This window comes from Podarcis melisellensis, assembly GCF_964234715.1.
Source record: "Podarcis melisellensis genome assembly, chromosome: 2".
NCBI classification, from domain to species: Eukaryota; Metazoa; Chordata; class Lepidosauria; order Squamata; family Lacertidae; genus Podarcis; species Podarcis melisellensis.
This window is the reverse complement of record NC_138529.1, coordinates 116189780-116208963: the sequence shown is the minus strand read 5'-3', so window position 1 is coordinate 116208963 and position 19184 is coordinate 116189780. Positions and strand designations below refer to the sequence as shown.

Genomic DNA, 19184 nt, shown 5'->3' with positions numbered 1-19184 from the left:
AATCGACACTTGGCACGGGAATGGTTGCCTCCGCAGCCGGCACATTCCGGTTGGCCCTTGGACTTCTGTTGGAACTTCCTGCGCTCCCGCTTTGTCTGGTGCACGTCATCGTCTTCACTGGAGGATGCCTCATCACTGCTGGCCTCTTCATGATGCACCGGAACTGGCTCCCTAGCAAGACGCGGGCTGCTGGACTTGCGGATCTCCTGGGCGGAGCGTTCAGCAGCTTCTGAGGCCACAGCCTCCTCAATGGCTTTCTGTAGCGTGAGGTCTGGCTTGGCTAGGAGACGCCGTTGCAGATGGATGTCCCGGACCCCGCAGACGATTCGATCCATCAGGGCATCGTCTAAGTCTCGGAACTCACAGTGCATTGCAGCCTGTCGCAGGGCGGTGGTGTAGTTGTTGATTGACTCCCCCTCTGCCTGGTTCCGGTGGTAGAACGCATGGCGGGCAGCAATCTTGGACGGCTTTGGTGCATAGTGGTTGCGGAGCTTCTCTTGGATCGTGTCCCATGGTGTTGCCTGGACTGCTTCAGGCGCAACCAATGCTCGGGCCGTCTCAAACACCTCAGGCCCACAGAGGCTGAGGAATAGGCCCCGCTTCCGATCCTTTGATACTGCTGTCAGCTCGTTGGCTTGGAGGTAGCAGTCGAACCGAGCGAGGTAGGAGTCCCATGATTCAGAGGCTGGCGCAAACGGCAGTAGAGGCACAAGTGAAGCCATGATTCCGATGCCGGCGTGAAGGGCGATGGATGGAAGACAGTGCTCTAGCCAGAACAGTCAGCTCTGAATTGGTTCTGCCCAGTGATTTCGCTCAGTGATTTCGCTCTGTGATTCAGCTCAGTTCAGAGGCTGGCCGCATCTGGCTGTGCTCTGATGTCCATCCATCCCATCCTCGTCGCCAGAGTTAAGTTGTGGGTTGACATAGCAGCAGGCACAGCGATTTCTTCAAGTAGCTCTTTATTTTGTAGCTGGAATAGAACTGACTGCAAACAGCTCAGCCGGCCTGCTTTTATAGGCAGCCGGCTGTCAACATTGTAACAACCACAGCCCAGAGTTCCCGCCTAAAATAACTGCTGCGGACCTGAGTGAAAACTATCTACAGACCTGAGTGAAAACTATATACAGTATCCCCCTGTTGGCCCAGGGTGAAACTACACTACATAACAATCAGGGTCTTTTCCAGGGAGTCTTCTCTTCTCATGAGGTGGCCAAAGTATTGGAGCCTCAGCTTCAGGATCTGTCCTTCCAGGGAGCACTCAGGGCTGATTTCCTTAAGAATGGGGAGGTTTGTTCTTCTTGCAGTCCATGGGACTCTCAAGAGTCTCCACCCGCACCATAAGTCAAAAGCACCAATTCTTCGGCGATCAGCCTTCTTTATGGTCCAGCTCTCAATTCCATATATCACTACTGGGAAAACCATAGCTTTAACTATGCAGACCTTAGGGTAGAACTACCTAAATTTTATAGAAATTTATTCATGTATGTATGTGACTACAGCGGCAAGAATGTTACTTTCCCCCAAAATGGAAAGAAGCAGAAGTCCCAGCAAAGGAAGAGTGGATACAAAAACTTATGGAATATGCAGGAATGGCAAAAGTTTCCGGAAGAATAAGAAATCAAGATAACAAACTTTTTATAAAAGAATGGAAATGGTTTAGTGAATATTTACAGATAAATTGTAAAGAGATAAAAACTCTGGCAGGATTATTGTAACAAGCTGTGGCTACATAAGAGTATATATTTAAATAAGATAAATAAATGAGTAATTTTAGTTAATTTGGATATGCAAAGGATATTAAAAATAAATTTAAGGAACCTCAGAAAGCGGGGGAAGGAAATAAAGCTTTAAAATGTCAAAATGATTGTAAAATCAGTGAAATGTATATATCTGAAAAGCATACATAAAATTTAAAATAAAAGTTTCAGTAGTCCTGGGAATGCCCACCCTCCGCTTGAAACTCAGGACAACCGCTGCCAGCCCGTGTCGGCACTACGGAGCTTAGCCAGACCCACCTTTGCAAAACGCAAAGCCCGGGTGTACTTGAAACTGTAAAAAGTAGAGACATCACCTTGCCAACAAAGGTCCGTATAGTTAAAGCTATGGTTTTCCCAGTAGTGATGTATGGAAGTGAGAGCTGGACCATAAAGAAGCCTGATTGCTGAAGAATTGATGCTTTTGAATTATGGTGCTGGAGGAGACTCTTGAGAGTCCCATGGACTGCAAGAAGATCAAACCTCTCCATTCTTAAGGAAATCAGCCCTGAGTGCTCACTGGAAGGACAGATCCTGAAGCTGAGGCTCCAATACTTTGGCCACCTCATGAGAAGAGAAGACTCCCTGGAAAAGACCCTGATGTTGGGGAAGATGGAGGGCGCAAGGAGAAGGGGACGACAGAGGACGAGATGGTGGGACAGTGTTCTCGAAGCTACCAGCATGAGTCTGACCAAACTGCGGGAGGCAGTGGAAGACAGGAGTGCCTGGCGTGCTCTGGTCCAGGGGGTCACGAAGAGTCAGACACGACTAAACAACTAAACAACAACTTGAAACTGTGTATCTGAAGAAGTGTGCATGCACACGAAAGCTCATACCAAGAACTAACTTAGTTGGTCTTTAAGGTGCTACTGGAAGGAATTTTTTTTTGTTTTGACTATGGCAGACCAACACGGCTACCTATCTGTAATTGAAACTGGGAGTTAGGAAACTGGCCGCTTAAGGGGTTAAGCCTAGCGAGCCTCGATGCCTGGAAAGGCCTGGGAATGAATGGGTGAAGGTCTGGAGGAGGAAGAGGAGGGGGAAAGGGGGAGAGGAGGGGATCCTTTTGAATGCCTTAACTTGGTTTTTTGCAGACAACTTCTGCTGGTGGAGGCAGCACGTGGAAGCAGCAGTAAGTTCCTTTTAAAAAAAATTGCCCAAGTAGTGGGCAGCAGGGTAATATGGAAAATGGGAGAGGAGAATTACTGGCCGGGGGGGGGGTGTCAAAAAGAGGGAAATGGGTGGCAAGCCCCTCCCCCTTTGTGCCCCACTTCTGAGCATCCTTGAGGGGAAGGGAGTGGTTAGGGGGTGATGCCCGGCTGCAAGGATGCTGGCTTTGGGCGGGTCTGATCCAAGAAGCTCACTCCTAAAGGAGGGAGAAGCTGGAATAATAATAATAATAATAATAATAATAATAATAATAATTTTTATTTATACCCTGCCCTCCCCAGCCAAGATTGGGCTCAGGGCAGCTAACGTCAGGTATAAAAACCATTGATTGAAATACATCTTAAAAACAAGATTAAAATACATTAAAATGCAGCCTCATTCCAGGCATCAGTGGCTTCTAGGCATGCTAAGTGAAAATAGAAACTCCCCTTCCCAAGGCAGTCTACCATCCCCTCCTTTTTAATTTTTATTTTAAAAAAATTGTTTAAGAAATTGAAGCAAATCAAACAAATCGATAGAACAAAAATAACCAAGGCACACATTCGAAAGAAAGAGTGCCGCTTGTGTTTCGCTTTTATGGTTTATTTTATTTTCTATCCCACCTTTTATCTCCAACATGGTTCTCCTCATCCTTATTTAACCCGAGGTACTATTTCTAGGTTAGCGGAGTCTGTAACCTGAAGCGTCTGTAACCCGAGGTACCACTGTATTTTTTTCTGTGGTTAATTCACAAGCTGCTGAATTCTGAAATGTAGGAAAAATCCCCCTTGGGGCTTCTTTGAATGTATCCTCAGAGATCACCTGCCTCTTGTGTGCCTTTCCCTCCCTCCCTCCCTCCCTCCCTCCCTCCCTCCCTCCCTCCCTCCCTCCCTCCCTTCCTTCCTTCCTTCCTTCCTTCTAGGAGAAGCCCTTTCAGCACTGAAGAGATTCCTGCTCCATTTCTGAATCTCCTGAGGTTTACTCCATCGACTGAAGATCCCGCTCCTAACTCCGATCAGTGGAAGGGTAGCAGAGATTTTTCCCAACTCCAGGAAAAAAAGAGCAATTGTACACAACTGGGTTGCTGCCGTCGGTCTCCCCCAACATGGCTGGTACCCAGGTTGCTGAGGCAACCGAGGGTCTCCATCTTGAGACCGCGGGCGATAACCCTGTGTGTCCTGTAATCAAAATGGAGGAACAGGAGCCCACAGTCCTTGGGAGCGAGGGGATGGCAAGACCCAGAAAGGGGCTCTCCGTTGTTCACAGTCGGGGCTCCTGGTTTGGGGCGATGCTGTCCCGGGTCGGAGCTTTTCGAAGGCAAGAGAGGCTGGAGGGTGTGGAGGAGGAGGCGGACGAGGCAGCCTGGGAAAGCCAGTGCAGATGCCGCAGGCCGACTGGGCATGGTCGGCGGTGATGGAGGATAACCAAGAGGGCAGGAACAACCCTGAGGGGGCAGCGGAGGTCTGTGAGCAGCCAAAAGGGCAGGCAGGAACCAGCCTGCCCCCTGCGACCAGAGGGCTCCAAGCCCTGGGATCCCCCGAGACCAGAACCTGCGGAGGGGCAAAGCGGGAGAATCCCAGCGAGGAAGCTTCCGGGTCGGAGGCACAAGGGCGGCACTTCCAGCAGTTCCCCTACTTGGAAGCCAAGGGGCCCCGGGAGGTTTGCAGCCAGCTGTGGTTCCTTTGCCACCGGTGGCTGAAGCCGCAGAGGCACACCAAGGAGCAGATCCTGGAGCTGGTGATCCTGGAGCAGTTCCTGGCGGTCCTGCCCCAGGAAATCCAGGACTGGGTCAGGGGCCGAGACCTGCACCCAGGCGATGGCCCTGGTCGAGGATTTCCTGCGGAGGCAGCAAGAGGCTGAGGAAGCCATGTTGGAGGTAGGGAAGTGTCTTCTTTCCTTGTCGCCCATATTATCAGATTTAAGATTTAAGAGATTTAAGATTTAAGATAAATTTATTGTCATTGTCCGTATATACACAGTATACACAACAACGAAAATCAAACACCCAAAGACCGGGTTCACATACACATTTGCACGTATCTCCAACACTCTCATCCTATTCAGACATAATCTATAAAACATAACATAATCCAGAATATAACATAACCTATTAAAGGCATAACATAACCTAAAACCTATCTCATTCCTTCCTACTCCCTGCTTGCTATTTCTTGCAACTGGCCCTGAGATCATTATTTAGTGCAATCAGAGCTCTTGGATAGAAACTATTCAGAAGGCGTGTGGTTCGTGTTATCATTGTCCTATATCTTCTGCCCGAAGGCAACAGTTCAAAGAAGTTGTGAGCAGGATGGGTGGGATCAGCGGGAAACGTGCTATTAAAGACGCAGGGTGTGAGCTCCCGTTTGGCTTTCCTGTGTCTGGGCAGGATCTCACCCCTGTCAGTTGCTGTGCTGCTGCAGCCTTGCACAGTGTGCACTGCCGTCCTTCCGGATATTATTATTATTATTTTATTTTTGTACCCCACCATCTAACTGGATTGCCCCAGCCACTCTGGGTGGCTTCCAACATATATAAAATATAATAAAACATTACACTTTTAAAGGCTTCCCTATACAGTCGTACCTTGGTTGACGAACGGCTTAGTTGCCGTACGCTTTGGTTCCCAAACGATCGAAACCCGGAAGCGAATGTTCCGGTTTTTGAACTATTTTTGGAAGCCGAATGCCTGGCACGTTTTCCACGTCTTCTGATTGGCTGCAGGAAGCTCCTGCAGCCAATCAGAAGCTACACCTTGGTTTTTTAACGGTTCCGGGAGTCAAACGGACTCCCGGAACACATTCTGTTTGTCAACCAAGCTACAACTGTACCAGGCTGCCTTCAGATGTCTTTTAAAGGTTACTCGTCTCCTAGACATCTGAAGGGAGGGTTTCCCACAGGGTGGGTGCCACTACCAAGAAGGCCCTCTGCCTAGTTCCCTGTACCTTCCATTTCACAGTGAGGGAACTGCCAGAAGGCCCTCAGAGCTGGATCTCCTTACTTCCTCCTGTGCTGAATGGGACTTTTGTTGTTGTTCCAGGTGCCGGGATCTCTTGCAGAGGCCGCTGCAAGTTTCTCTGAAGCGGACCAGGCTTCGCCAGATGCTGGGAAGAGGAGCGCTGGTGGAGATATCAAACGGGAGAGCGATGGGGATGCCTCTGTGTTGGGTGCCAAAGGTTTCTTTTGCCAATCCCAGGGACGGGGAACCTGTGGCCCTCCAGGTGTTCTGGGAATGATGGAAGCTTCAGTTTTTAGCAGCTGGAGAGCCACAGTTTATCTACCCTCATTACGAAGGGTTACACTGAATTCACCAGACCTAGAAACACCTCATAGGACTCAGAGTTTACACGTTAACTTTTCAATAAACGTTTGGCCAATCGAAAGACAGTAGTGTATGCTTCTAGGGGTGAAGCCACTACATTTCTGAGCACAATTCAAAGTGTTGATGCTGACCTTTAAAGCCCCTAATGGCCTCGGCCCAGTGTACCTGAAGGAGCGTCTCCACCCCCATCGTTCTGCCCGGAATCTGAGGTCCAGCGCCGAGGGCCTTCTGGTGGTTCCCTCACTGCGAGAAGTGAGGCTACAGGGAACCAGGCAGAGGGCCTTCTCAACAGTGGCACCCGCCCTGTGGAACGCCCTCCCACCAGATGTCAAAGAGAAAAATAGAACTTTTAGAAGACATCTGAAGGCAGCCCTGTTTAGGGAAGCTTTTAATGTTTGACGGACTACTGTATTTTAATATTTTGTTGGAAGCCGCCCACCGTGGCTAGGGAAACCCAGCCAGACGAGCAGAGTATAAATAATAAATTATGATGTTGTTTTGTTTGCAGTACTGAAATGACCTCCTTTGGGCTCAAACCTAGCCCAAAGGTTCTGGGCAGCCCAGAAGACGAGACCTGCCCCCTCTTGGCCTCGCTGATGTTCTCCGAAGGATAGCCGAGCAAGACATTTGGTGCTAGCTTGGCTGCAGGAGTTTCCAGAAGGAGGCGTACATTATGCCATCCAACAGTCTTAGGGACTCTGATCCGGAATTGTGTAGGGTTTACTCCTGAGCCTTTTCTTCTCCTGAAGATATCCCACAAGGCAGCAGAGGTTTAGGATCAGAGTTTCACTTTTCCTAGATGAGGGGCACCCCATGTGTAATTTTAGACACCTCTATCATGTCCCCCCAGTGTGGTGTAGTGGTTAAGAGCGGTGGACTCGTAATCTGGGGAACCGGGTTCGCGTCTCCGCTCCTCCACATGCAGCTGCTGGGTGACCTTGGGCCGGTCACACTTCTCTGAAGTCTCTCAGCCCCACTCACCTCACAAGAGTGTTTGTTGGGGGGGGGGGGAGGAAGGGAAAGGAGATTGTTAGCCGCTTTGAGACTCCTTCGGGTAGTGATAAAGCGGGATATCAAATCCAAATACCACCACTTCTTTTTTTTCTCCTCCTCCTCCTCCTCCTCCTTCTTCCCTCTTACTTGCTTTTTCTCCAAAGTAGAAAAAAAAAACTGTAAATGTAACATTTCCTCACAGGACCCTTGATCGTTTTGGTTCACTGTTTTTCGTTTAATGTTTTTTGTCTGTGGTGCTCTAATCAGGATTGTTCATCTTTTATTTTGTTAGGTGATGGCTGGGAGAGAGAAGATGGTGGGGAGCCGTTTGTGGTGTTGCTGGAAAGAATCAGGGATATGGAAGAAAATGTCGGGGGCAAAGAAGGACCCAGGAAGAAACATGGAAACGGCACTGAGAAGTGGAAGGAGAGGTCTGCTGTATGTGCCAGTGGGGAAGGCCCTGAATTTACAGCCAAGCAGAGGCTAAATGAAGGAAAGGGCGCATATCCATGCAGTGTGCGTGTCAAAAGCTTTCCTTGCAAATCTAGCCTTACTCGACATCAGATAACCCACACAGGGGAGAACCCACATAAATGCTCGCACTGTGGGGAGAAGTTCACTCGGAGAGCGAGCCTCATTGTTCATCAGAGAATCCACACAGGGGAGAAACCCTACAAATGTTTCACATGCGGGAAGAGCTTCAGCATGAACTCCACCCTAATCAGGCACCAGAGGATCCACACGGGAGAGAAGCCGTACCGGTGCTTTGACTGCGGAGAGAGCTTCAGTCAGCGCACGATCCTGATTTCGCACCAGCGGATCCACACGGGGAAGAAGCCGTACCGGTGCTTTGACTGCGGAGAGAGCTTCAGTCAGCGCACGATCCTGATTTCGCACCAGCGGATCCACACGGGGAAGAAACCGTATCGGTGCTTGGGCTGCGGCGAGAGCTTCCGCGATAAGTCCAGCCGTATTCGGCATCAGAGGACCCACACGGGGGAGAAGCCGTACAAATGTCTAGACTGCAGGGAAAGCTTTAGTCAGAGCTCGAGTCTTACTAGACATCGGAAAATACATACGGGGGAGATACTGTACCCGTGCTCGGACCATGGGAGGAGCTTCCATGATAAATCAAACATTAAAGAGCCCCACAATGGTCACTTACTAGAGAGACGAGACAAATATGCGGACTGTGGTGAAAGCTTCAGTCGGGACACATTCCAGCTTGGGCTACAGAGCAGCCACTCTAGAGCTAAATAGTAGCCGTTCTCCTTGCTAGCTTTGCAGAACAACACAGAAGAGAGCCATAGTGACTTCATTTGACACATGTCTAAACTATAGTGTCATGTGAATGAATCTTCCATCCCCCTAGGCTCATGGAGTAACTGTGGGAAAACATGCCCCCTCAGGAGAGGCTGGCCCCCCTCTTTGGTTCCCGGGGCTTGTTTACCGGTGATCTACTCTGGCTGGCATCCCCACAAGCCCAGAGAGGTCTTGATAGGCGACATCTCCCAGCGTGGAAGATGCACACCCCCTTCTCCCCTGCAGGAGAAAGAAGATAGCCAGAAAGTCCATTACATTTCTACGGTTTATTTCTGACTTTACAGCTGTACAAAAAACATGTCCGATCATTTCAGTCTCCTCCAAGCAACTGAGTAAGACTTCCTTCACATGCACAACAGGAAGGTCTCATATTACACACAGAACAAATCCCTGTGAACCCTGTGAACTGCCTTGAACATTCTTTCCCAGGCCTAGCCACATCATGTGATGTAAACATCGAGCTGCTTGTTTGCAGCTGCGTTGTACAGTGGTGCCTCGCAAGACGAAAATAATCCGTTCCGCGAGTCTCTTCGTCTAGTGATTTTTTCGTCTTGCGAAGCAACCCTATTAGCGGCTTAGCGGCTATTAAAGGCTTAGCGGCTAAAAGGCTATTAGCGGCTTAGAAAAAGGGGGGGAGCGAAAAAAATTGCAAGACTCGCAAGACTTTTTCATCTTGCGAAGCAAGCCCATAGGGAAATTCGTCCTGCGAAGCGCATCGAAAAACGGAAAACCCTTTCGTCTAGCGGGTTTTTCGTCTTGCGAGGCATTCGTCTTGCGAGGCACCACTGTACTCATATCCCAACAGTAACCCCCTTCACTCTCCTCCTCTGGTGTGCTTCCATTTCAACCTAACCACAGTTTAGTGTGTCACCTGAGCCCTAAACTGTGGTTAAATCTTAACTTGGGAAACAAACCAGCTTCTAATCAAAAACTTCCATTTATATTTCAGATTAACTGCTGCTTAAGTGTGACATCTGAACCCCAAAAATGTGGTTCGGTAGGGAAAGCAAGTCAGATTCTCAAACTGTGTCTCGGAGCTAACCTGTTCCTACGAACCAGAGTTCAGTTGCAGCACAACCTGTCTTGCGTTTGGACAAACTATGGCTAATGAAAACCGGAAGCAAAGCTTCCAAGCTCTTCCTCGATGGAGGGTGGGCAGGGAGCTGCTGTTCCCATCATGCTAAACTGTCGTTAGCAGCCTGCCTGAAGCAGCCGCTGTGGGTGCACAAGCTACATGCAGAGTTTGCTCAAGCTACAGACTGGGTTGTGCATGCATACAGAACACAGTTCCATACAAGCAAGGGAACGTGGGATCATATATCAGCTGCAGAACTGAGCATCTTTTTTTTTTAAAGAATAAATAAATAAAATTGAAAGTATTATAAAACTGTCCAGCTAGCCTCTTATGGTAGGCCACAGGTACAGTGGTACCTCGGGTTAAGAACTTAATTTGTTCTGGAGGTCTGTTCTTAACCTGAAACTGTTCTTAACCTGAAGCACCAATTTAGCTAATGGGGCCTCCTGCTGCCGCTGCAGGATTTCTGGTCTTACCCTGAAGCAAAGTTCTTAACCCGAGGTAATATTTCTGGGTTAGCGGAATCTGTAACCTGAAGCGTATGTAACCTGAAGCATATGTAACCCGAGGTACCACTGTACTCCTTTTGTATACTTCGATGGGAGGAAAGCCACTGTGGATTTCAAAAACCTGCCTTTGCCTACAATCACAGTAGATCCCTTCTCAGTTATGGCATAAAATCCACACACTTTGTTTGCAAAAAAAAAAGGGGGGGGAGCTAAAAGCCTTGATAAAACACCAACCTCAGCAGCTTTGAAAGGAAGGTAGCCATATTCATAGATAATGAGGTCCTGGCCCTGGTCTTTGCTTCATTCATCACATGTAAAGCACTCTACCTTTAAACAGTCTCAAAAACCTGAAGTTGGTTCAGGAGATGGCCGCAAAGATGTGTGTTCAAGAAGGTAGATGTGGAAAATTATTTACTGAAGTTTCAAAAATAGAAAAATATGTAGGGTGAAATGGGGGATGAGTGTTCAGACCCCTGGGCTCTCACTTGTGGGGTGCCTCAGGGTTCTGTCCTCTCCCCCATGCTTTTCAACATTTACATGCAGCCACTGGGAGAGATCATCAGGAGGTTTGGGCTGGGTGTCCATCAGTATGCGGATGATACCCAGCTCTACCTCTCTTTTAAATCAGAACCAGTGAGGGCAGTGAAGGTCCTGTGTGAGTGTCTGGAGGCGGTTGGAGGATGGATGGCGGCTAACAGATTGAGGTTGAATCCTGACAAGACAGAAGTACTGTTTCTGGGGGACAGGAGGCGGGCAGGTGTGGAGGATTCCCTGGTTCTGAATGGGGTAACTGTGTCCCTGAAGGACCAGGTGCGCAGCCTGGGAGTCATTTTGGACTCACAGCTGTCCATGGAGGCACAGGTCAAATCTGTATCCAGGGCAGCTGTGTACCAGCTCCATCTGGTACGTAGGCTGAGACCCTATCTGCCTGCAGACTGTCTCGCCAGAGTGGTGCATGTTCTGGTTATCTCCCGCTTGGACTACTGCAATGCACTCTACGTGGGGCTACCTTTGAAGGTGACTCGGAAACTACAACTAATCCAGAATGCGGCAGCTAGACTGGTGACTGGGAGCGGCCGCCAAGACCATATAACACTGGTCTTGAAAGACCTACATTGGCTCCCAGTACGTTTCCGAGCACAATTCAAAGTGTTGGTGCTGACCTTTAAAGCCCTAAACAGCCTCGGTCCAGTATACCTGAAGGAGCATCTCCACCCCCATCATTCTGCCCGGACGCTGAGGTCCAGCGCCGAGGGCCTTCTGGCGGTTCCCTCATTGCGAGAAGCAAAGCTACAGGGAACCAGGCAGAGGGCCTTCTCGGTAGTGGCACCCGCCCTGTGGAACGCCCTTCCAGCAGATGTCAAAGCGATAAACAACTACCTGACATTCAGAAGACATCTTAAGGCAGCCCTGTTCAGGGAAGTTTTTAACGTGTGATTTTACTGTATTTTTGGTTTTTATGGAAGCCGCCCAGAGTGGCTGGGGAGGCCCAGCCAGATGGGCGGGGTATAAATAATAAATTATTATTATTATTATTATTATTATTATTATTATTATTATTATTATTATGAAAAGGTTAAAGTCTGAGGGGAAACCTCAAACATAGTCCATCAACGAGTCAACAAGGGCAGAGAACATGAAACACTGTTTAACAAGTGGGCAGGGGGAAATGGAAACCAGGATTCAGTGAGGGACGGAATGGAGTCTCCTGGGAAAGGGGCTGGCTGGCTGGCTGGCTGGCAAACCATCCCTACACTGCACCGCAATTTTATTATTATAGGTGCCAATGTGTAGGTGCTCTTTGACATATGGTGTACTTGGTACAATTCCAAAAGGGCTGGTGATTTAATAATCTGTGAACCAAATCAATTTGACCAGCACCAATTTGTGAATTGCTTCCAGCTCTACAATTCTATGGTTTTATGGTTCTCCATGCATCTCAAGGCAATCTGGGTTAGTGGTTGAGAGCATTGGGCTGGGACCCAGGAGACCAGGGTTCAAATCCACGAAGCTCACAATGGCGACCTTAGGCCTGTCGCTGCCTCTCAGCCTAGCCTACCTCGCAGGGTTGTTCTGAGGATAAAATGAGGAAGAGGAAAACTCGGCATACAGGATTGTCTCCCTTGGAGGTGATGTAGAATATAAATGCAGTGGATAAATTGAAAAATCCAACACGCAAATGTTCTTTTTATTGAATTTATGTCCCTGCTTCCAGGGGAACCCTGGGCAGCACAGCTACCGGTAAGTAAAGTGTTTATCTATAAAGCCCTAAAGCAGATTTACTCCATGCTGTCCTCACATGATTTTGTGTACTTCAAAATGGATGGCACATGGGTGCATTTGGCCATGACAAAGAGTAATGTGGTTAAACAGCATGTACACTAAACAAGAAGCAGGAAGGAAGGAACACCCGTGGGGAGAAAAATATGATTTATAGGTAAGAAGAAAAGTTTGCTTATCACTCTCCCCCCCCCCAGCAGTTACAGGCGTTGCTGCTTTACTAATAATAACAACAATAACAATAATGATTTTATTATTTGTACCCCGCTTATCTGTCTGGGTTGCCCCAGCCGCTCTGGCCAGCTTCCAACATCCATAAGAACATGATGAAACATTACACATTAAAAGTCTTCCCTATAAGATGTCTTCAGTTACTCATCTTGACATCTGATGGGAGGGAGTTGCACCTTTTCTCTAAACTTAAAAAGCCCCAAACGTTGCAGCCTTTTCCTCACATGGGAGCTGCCTGTTTTTTTCTCAACTGTGCAATAACCTTTTTGAGTTGAGGCGACCAGAACAGTACACTGTATTCCAAGAAACAAATAAAAATATGCTCCCAGAAGCACACTGGGTTGGCAGTCAACAAAAAGTCCAGTGCAGGGCAGAACCCATTGAAATCAACGGACCTAAGTTAGTGGTGTGCCCATGCACTTCAATGGGTCTACTCTGAGTAAGGCAAGCGTTGAAGAGCTACTGCCATTTCTCGGGAAGGGAAGATAGACCACAACTGTGCGTGTGTGTGTATCTGTGTATCCCCCCCCTAAAACTATTTCCCCACTCCCACCCCATCCCATCACTGCCTGGAAGTTTCTTCTTAGCAGAGGACTACATTTCCCAGGAGCCTTTGTGAGATTAAAAAAGATGATAACGGATCTAAGCACCACCTGCACATGCAAATTTACCGGTATGTAGAAAATAGCATCCTCTCTCCTGGACAAAAAGTGGTCGTTTTGCAGCTGCAGAGTCCTCCAGGACAGTGTCAGGTAAATGTCAGGTTGCTGGGGGGGGGGGAGATCAGGGTTTTTTTGGGTGGGGGGGAAGACCCCTAAGCTTTCAATTCCCTTGTATGCTTGCATGGGATGGGAGTAAGCCCATTGACTGCAATCACAGCGTCTTTCCCCCAGTAAATGCGTGTATGAGTGTCGGGAATGGGGCAACATAAGACCCTGAGTTGTTGTTGTTTTACTAATTTGGAAAAAGTGCAGAGAGAGAAATGTTTACCAGGTTTCATGTTTGACTTACTATATTGTTGTTGATTAGTTATATTTCCCCAAGAAGCTGAAGGTGCCACACCTAATTTTCCTCCTCCCCATTTTATCCTCACAACAACCCCGTGACTGGCCCAAGGTCACGATAGTGAGCTTCATGGCAGAGTGGGGATTCGAACCCTGGTTAATAAGGTCCTAGTCCAGACATTTAACCACACCACACATCACACTGGCTCTGCAGGGAAAGGATTTAAATCTCAGGATGGCCACTACCCACGCACGCCTCTGTGCTTTCCCTGCTCTGGGTATCTGGTGTCAGAGAAACGAGTTCAAATCCCGCATGTTTGCTTTTATTTTTGGAATATTCAAGCCGCTTACAGGATTTGTTACCGTCCAAACGATATGATCACGAATTAAGAAACCCAATGGTAGAGCCTTTGGATTTGTGTATTTCAGGGATGGGGAACCTGCTGTGTGTGTCCATGTGTTTTGGGAGACTCGAACTCCCATCAGCTCCAGCCAGCGGGGCGATGGCACTTCCGGTCTAGTGACATCAGGATGGTCACAGGTTCCCAACCGCAGTGCATTTTCTTTCTTGGTTCCTGAAACCCTCTTTTCTCTTTTCAAGGGGGTCCCCTCAACGCCAGTCTCGAGCTCTCTAGGCCTCTTCTGGAGACCGACAAAAGAGCAGAAAGCAACTTCGCAATCCAAGAAGCGCCATTTGCTGCAAACAGGACCCCATCTCTGCACGGGGACACGAGGGCCCTTTGCTGGAAACAAAATGGCTGCCACACAGACGCCCACAGTGGGATTCAGCCTCCAGCTCCAGGCAGCGGATGCAGCCGGGGTTTGAAATTCAGGAGCATAGCTCAGCAATCCCCAAAGCAGGGGACAAGGAGGGAGGAGGAGCAGGAAAATCCTCGACAGTGCTCTCTGAAGGGAGAATCAGGGGATTTGTTCAAAGGGCACCAGCGCAACAGGTTAAACAGGAACCAGGAGATGTGCTGCACCAGCAGTGGGAATCTCAGTGGCAGGACTTCTTGAAGATGGTGGAGTCCCAACAATCTCAATGGGGAAAGGCACCATTGCCAGAGGAGCCGTCCCCATGGGATGACACAAAATCTTTCCTGGCCTCCTTCGAGAAAGTGGCCGAAGCCTGCCGGTGGCCCAAGGAAGAATGGGCAGCCCGACTCCTGCCGGCCCTCAGTGGAGAAGCCAAACAGGCCTTCAACTGCCTGAAGGCTGGAGACAAGGAGGATTATGGGAAAGTGAAGGTGGCCATCTTGCGAGAGGAGGCCACGAGGAGGGAGAAGGTGCGTCAGCACTTCAGGGGCTTCTGCTACCAGGAGGCCGAGGGGCCCAGAGGAGCCTACAGCCAACTCCAGGAGCTTTGCTCCCGGTGGCTGAAAGTCGAGAGGCACACCAAGGAGCAGATCCTGGAGCTGCTGATCCTGGAGCAGTTCCTGACCGTCCTGCTGCCGGAGATCCAGAGCTGGGTGAGGAATTGTGGCCCGGAGACCTGCTCCCAGGCGGTGGCCCTGGCCGAGGGCTTCCTGCAGCTGCAAGAGGAAACGCGAAAACAGGGAAAGGAAGTGAGGCCATTTTTAGCCTGAGATGATCTATTATCGATGTGGCAGCTGTGTGATGTCAGAGCGACCCTGCTGCATTGTGCAAACAGCCCGTGACATTCCTCCAAAATACCCACAAAGAGGTGCATGGTTTAAGGGAGCTGAGATTTGTGTGGGAACCCCTTTCCTCTCACGGAGCTCAGAGTGGTTTAACAATCTGGAAATTTTAGCTCTGTGAGCGGAATAGGGCTCTCCATGCAAACCCGGCCTCCTTAACAAACGACCATTCCCAAGATTCTTTGGGAATGGAAGCCATGCTGTAATGTTGTTTTCAATTTTTTTTTTTTGGCCATTTCTAACTTTCTGTGTTATCTTTTTGTATTCTTATCTCCTTGTTTTTATTGCAGAGCATTCTGTGGTCTATAAATCATCTCAGTAATTCAAGTCCTTCCCTGGCCTGAGAGAGGTCAAGAGGAAGCTGTTCAGTCCCTCCTCGGGAGTGGATTTGTGGAGACTTGTCCTTCCCTTCCCAAGATGTCTTCCCTTTCCGGCACTTGCATCTCCCTGCTGAAAGGGATGTTCTCTGCTCCTTTCCAGAAGCAGACCCCATCTGAGGAGGTGGAGGCTAAGCTGGAGGTGGATGGAGGAGACTTCTGCTCATTGGGTGAGTTGAGATGCCGTGTGGCTCTCTGGTGCCTTGGTGTTTTGGTGAAATTCCCTCAGGTGGCCATATATTGTATGCACCATTCAGTGGATGAGGCCCTTGCTGACTGAAGTGGGCAGGCATCACCCAGGAGGATAACCTTCTCTGTGCGATAGAGCCGCGGCCTCAGACAGCTTTACGATCCCAATCAATCACTTACAGCGGTCCGGCACGCTTCCTTCCCAGCCACGGCTGTAGCAGAGTAGAACGCAGCAGTGCAAAGCAGTCTTACCCCTTGTAAGCACACATAGACAGGTGTGTCTATTTACAGCTCTTTATTAAAACATTACAGCATCAAAGTCCGTCACTGCTGGCAGCCATGTCTCTCTCTCACCGATACATAGAGAGAACATCCTTCTCCCCTCAGAGTCACAGGGGGAACTAACAGTACAGGGAATAGTCCCGCCCAGCTTCTAAAGCTTCTGTCTCCGCCCAGCTTCTGTAAGCTGATGTCAGCAGGTGACACACACCAGGGAATTTAACCAGTTAAGTTCTGAACTATAACATATTGGCCCCAGCTCCAAGGAATGCCAACCCTGGAGAGGACCACCTAGGCCCATTACTGTGTACTTTCTGGTGCCGGATGAAAGCTGGCTTCTCAGAGGGCTTTTGCAATTGGCCGAGGTTGTTTTCAGCAGTGTCATTTTGCTTTTCTGCTCTGCTTGGGGTACAAGCCATTAAAAGCAGGAGGGAACAAGTCACATATAATCCAAATCAACACAGTATTCAAAATGGGAAAAGCTCCTGAATATCAATAACAACAAGTACACAAACAAAGCAATTAGCATCAAGACTATTGTACTTTTAGAGAGAGATTGAGCTTAAATGGCAGTATAACCAAAAAAAGAACGGCAAATATTATTTCTGCTGTTTTTCTCTATCTCCTTCTATCCCCTGTATTTTTTGGTTGATCCAATAACAACTGACTTCTTGGTTGTCTTTGCAAGTGAAAGGAAATATGTAAACATACTTTGGGGTTTTCTGTTGGGACATCTATCTGGTTAGCCATGGTGATGACAGGATGCTAGACTAAATGGCTTTGACTTCATCTGGCTGTAGGCTCTCCTCATGTTCTCAACGTTTTTATAGCCATTTCTAGGGTTCAAAGCACTTCATGAACCTTATCCAGGGGGCCATGCCAGGCTAGTGAGAGGTTGTGGCCTTGGGAGAGTTCCAGACAGAGAGGCCTGGAAGGCTGAATTTAGCCCCTGGGCAGCTGCTAGTTGCCCAAGTAATACTAGCCTAGTTGGGCCGAAAGGTGTAAGGCTGCTTCTTGTAGTTTTCTTTCCAAACTTCTGGACCCATCCAGGAAATAAAACTTGGGTTCATGGTGGAAAATTTGTTGGGGAAAACCATCCCTTGTGTGCCCAGGGAATGAGTATTTCATTTTCTCATTTCTCCACAGAAGAAAGAGGGGCGTCTATCAAGGAGGTGGAGAAATGTGGACCGGAAAATTCCACCCAAATAAGGCCACACGAGAGTCAGTCTGCCGAGAGAGGAGAAAACGTTCCTCCGCTTCGCGAAAAGGCCTCAGAGAGTCAGCGTAGGCCTCAGTGGCAGCAGAACAGCCTCCCTGGAGCAGGAGCAGCCAGATCCATTCCATGTTCAGGAGGCTACAAGGAGCTCTGCCAAGCCCCAGGCCACCAGGCGATGCAGACCGGTAAGAGACAAAACGCCTGCAGAGTTTGCTGGAGAAGCTTCAGTCACAGGTCTAACTTCACTGAACATTAGAGAATACACACAGGAGAAAAGCCGTACAGCTGCTCGCATTACAGGCAGAGCTTCAGCTGCAGGTCGAATCTCAGCTGTCATCAGAGAATCCACATAGAAGGAGAGTCCACAACCTCCCAAGGGAGATGATTCCACTGTTAAACAGCTCTTACCGTCAGAAAGTTTTTCCATATGTTTAGTCGGAATCTCCTTTCTTGTAACTTGAAGCCATTGTTTTGTGTCCTGCCCTCTGGAGCAGGAGAAAACAAGCTTGCTCCATCTTCCATGTGACAGCACTTAAGGTATTTGAAGATGGCTATCACATCTCCTCTCAGTCTCCTCTTTTCCAGGCTAAACATACCCAATTCCTTCAAGTGCTCCTTGTAAGGCTTGGTTTTCAGACCCTTGATCATCTTGGTTGCCCTCCTCTGCACACATTCCAGCTTGTCAACTTCCTTCGTAAATGGTGGTGCCCAGAACTGGACACAGTATTCCAGACGTGGTCTCACCCCTTTCCAGCCTTGTTTTATACACTCAGATATTTTTGCGTAGATGGGCCCTTGAACCCTGATAAGGATGCCCGCTTGCTCGCCTGGACGGAGGACAGAGGGGTGTGTGAGAGCGCACATAGAAACTTCGCCTCCCATAAAAAATAAATTTTGAATCCATTGCTCCACCCACTTCTGCCTTTGGGCTCACCCACCAATGGCATGTGGGACATGGAAGGTTGCCCAGAGGAGATCGTAGACCTTGGGTTGACAGAGGTTCCTCACCTCCTGGTCCAGAGGGTGAGATAAAATTACCAGTGAGAGGTCTCCCAGTATCTATTAGCCGAAACAGTGCAGTAGAACCTCCAGTCTCAGAGGCAGTATACCTCTAAATACCAGCTCTTGGGGACATACAGGGGGAGGAAGGGCTGTTTGCCTCATGACCTGGAAGCTGTACGCCGGCTCCCTCGGTCAATAAAGCAAGATGAGCGCCGCAACCCCAGAGTCGGTCACGACTGGACCTAATGGTCAGGGGTCCCTTTACCTCCTTGTGAGCTGAGCATCATGGGAAACAGGAAGCTGGGATAGATAGCACTTTGGTCTGGCCCTGTGGGGCCCTCCTCATCTCCTCCCTTTCCATGTGCTTAGCAGCACCATCTGACTCCACCCCTTTCTTTCAACCTTAACAGGTTACTGGCCCGACAGCGAGAACAAAGAGAATCACCGAGGCATTTTGGAGTGTTACGGTAAAATTCCGGGTGCGGAGTTGCCCTGCCACCCAGCTCGTCGGACTAGGTCCGCGGGTCCTAGCGGAAGAAATGAGTTCAGCCGGAGACGGAGCAAGATCTTGGAACTTTGAAGTGTCAGGCATAGCCCTATTGGCTTTAGCCCAAACGTAGCAGAGTTTTCCTGCACAGCGAAGAAGCTAGTTGCGGCAGTAATGACTAGTCAGCTAGACTCAGAATAACTATTTACAGGATTTATTAAAAAGGAGAAAATAAAACCAGCAGAGTTTCTGCATACAAATAAAAGCAAAATAAATCCTCTCTTTCTCTCTCTCTCAAAACCATACACAGCACTTCTACTCCTAACACACCTCACGTCA

The 19184-nt window shown here is 48.8% G+C and overlaps 3 protein-coding genes across 5 annotated transcripts in view; all 3 read left to right on the top strand.

Moving 5' to 3' along the window:
* LOC309364451 (zinc finger protein 174-like) overlaps window positions 1-7206 on the top strand; it is a 122820-nt gene extending 115614 nt beyond the window's left edge. Inside the window, exon 5 of the mRNA XM_081901768.1 lies at window positions 7050-7206. The gene's annotated coding sequence lies outside the window, so the exon portion shown is untranslated. The remainder of the gene's footprint in view (window positions 1-7049) is intronic.
* On the top strand, window positions 2687-9018 carry LOC309364971 (uncharacterized protein). Of its 3 annotated transcripts, none has more exons than XM_081903032.1 (3): window positions 4630-4779; window positions 5941-6067; window positions 7508-9018. In XM_081903032.1, exons 1-3 carry the CDS (start codon window positions 4720-4722, stop codon window positions 8473-8475), a joined length of 1155 nt encoding a protein of 384 aa, XP_081759158.1. In that variant the 5' UTR covers window positions 4630-4719; the 3' UTR covers window positions 8476-9018. The 3 variants fall into 3 exon arrangements, with proteins under 3 accessions (XP_081759159.1, XP_081759158.1, XP_081759157.1); XM_081903031.1 differs by having other exon boundaries at window positions 5941-6076; XM_081903033.1 differs by lacking the exons at window positions 4630-4779; window positions 5941-6067 and adding an exon at window positions 2687-2886.
* Window positions 9019-13320: 4302 nt separating this feature from the next.
* On the top strand, window positions 13321-18938 carry LOC309363233 (uncharacterized protein; the record flags this gene model as incomplete). The annotated part of the gene is made up of 5 exons (XM_081899339.1): window positions 13321-13385; window positions 14239-15202; window positions 15776-15842; window positions 17287-17541; window positions 18769-18938. Exons 2-5 carry the CDS (start codon window positions 14447-14449, stop codon window positions 18936-18938), a joined length of 1248 nt encoding a protein of 415 aa, XP_081755465.1. The 5' UTR covers window positions 13321-13385; window positions 14239-14446.
* Between the last annotated feature and the right edge of the window lie 246 nt (window positions 18939-19184).

What these genes read in the sequence shown, in the direction of transcription:
- LOC309364971 (XM_081903031.1), top strand. Translation starts at nt 4,720, where the DNA reads ATGGCCCTGGTCGAGGATTTCCTGCGGAGGCAGCAAGAGGCTGAGGAA. An exon ending in CTGAGGAAGCCATGTTGGAG is followed by an intron (nt 4,780 to 5,940) that starts GTAGGGAAGTGT and finishes TTGTTGTTCCAG; the next exon opens with GTGCCGGGATCTCTTGCAGA. An exon ending in CTCTGTGTTGGGTGCCAAAG is followed by an intron (nt 6,077 to 7,507) that starts GTTTCTTTTGCC and finishes TTATTTTGTTAG; the next exon opens with GTGATGGCTGGGAGAGAGAA.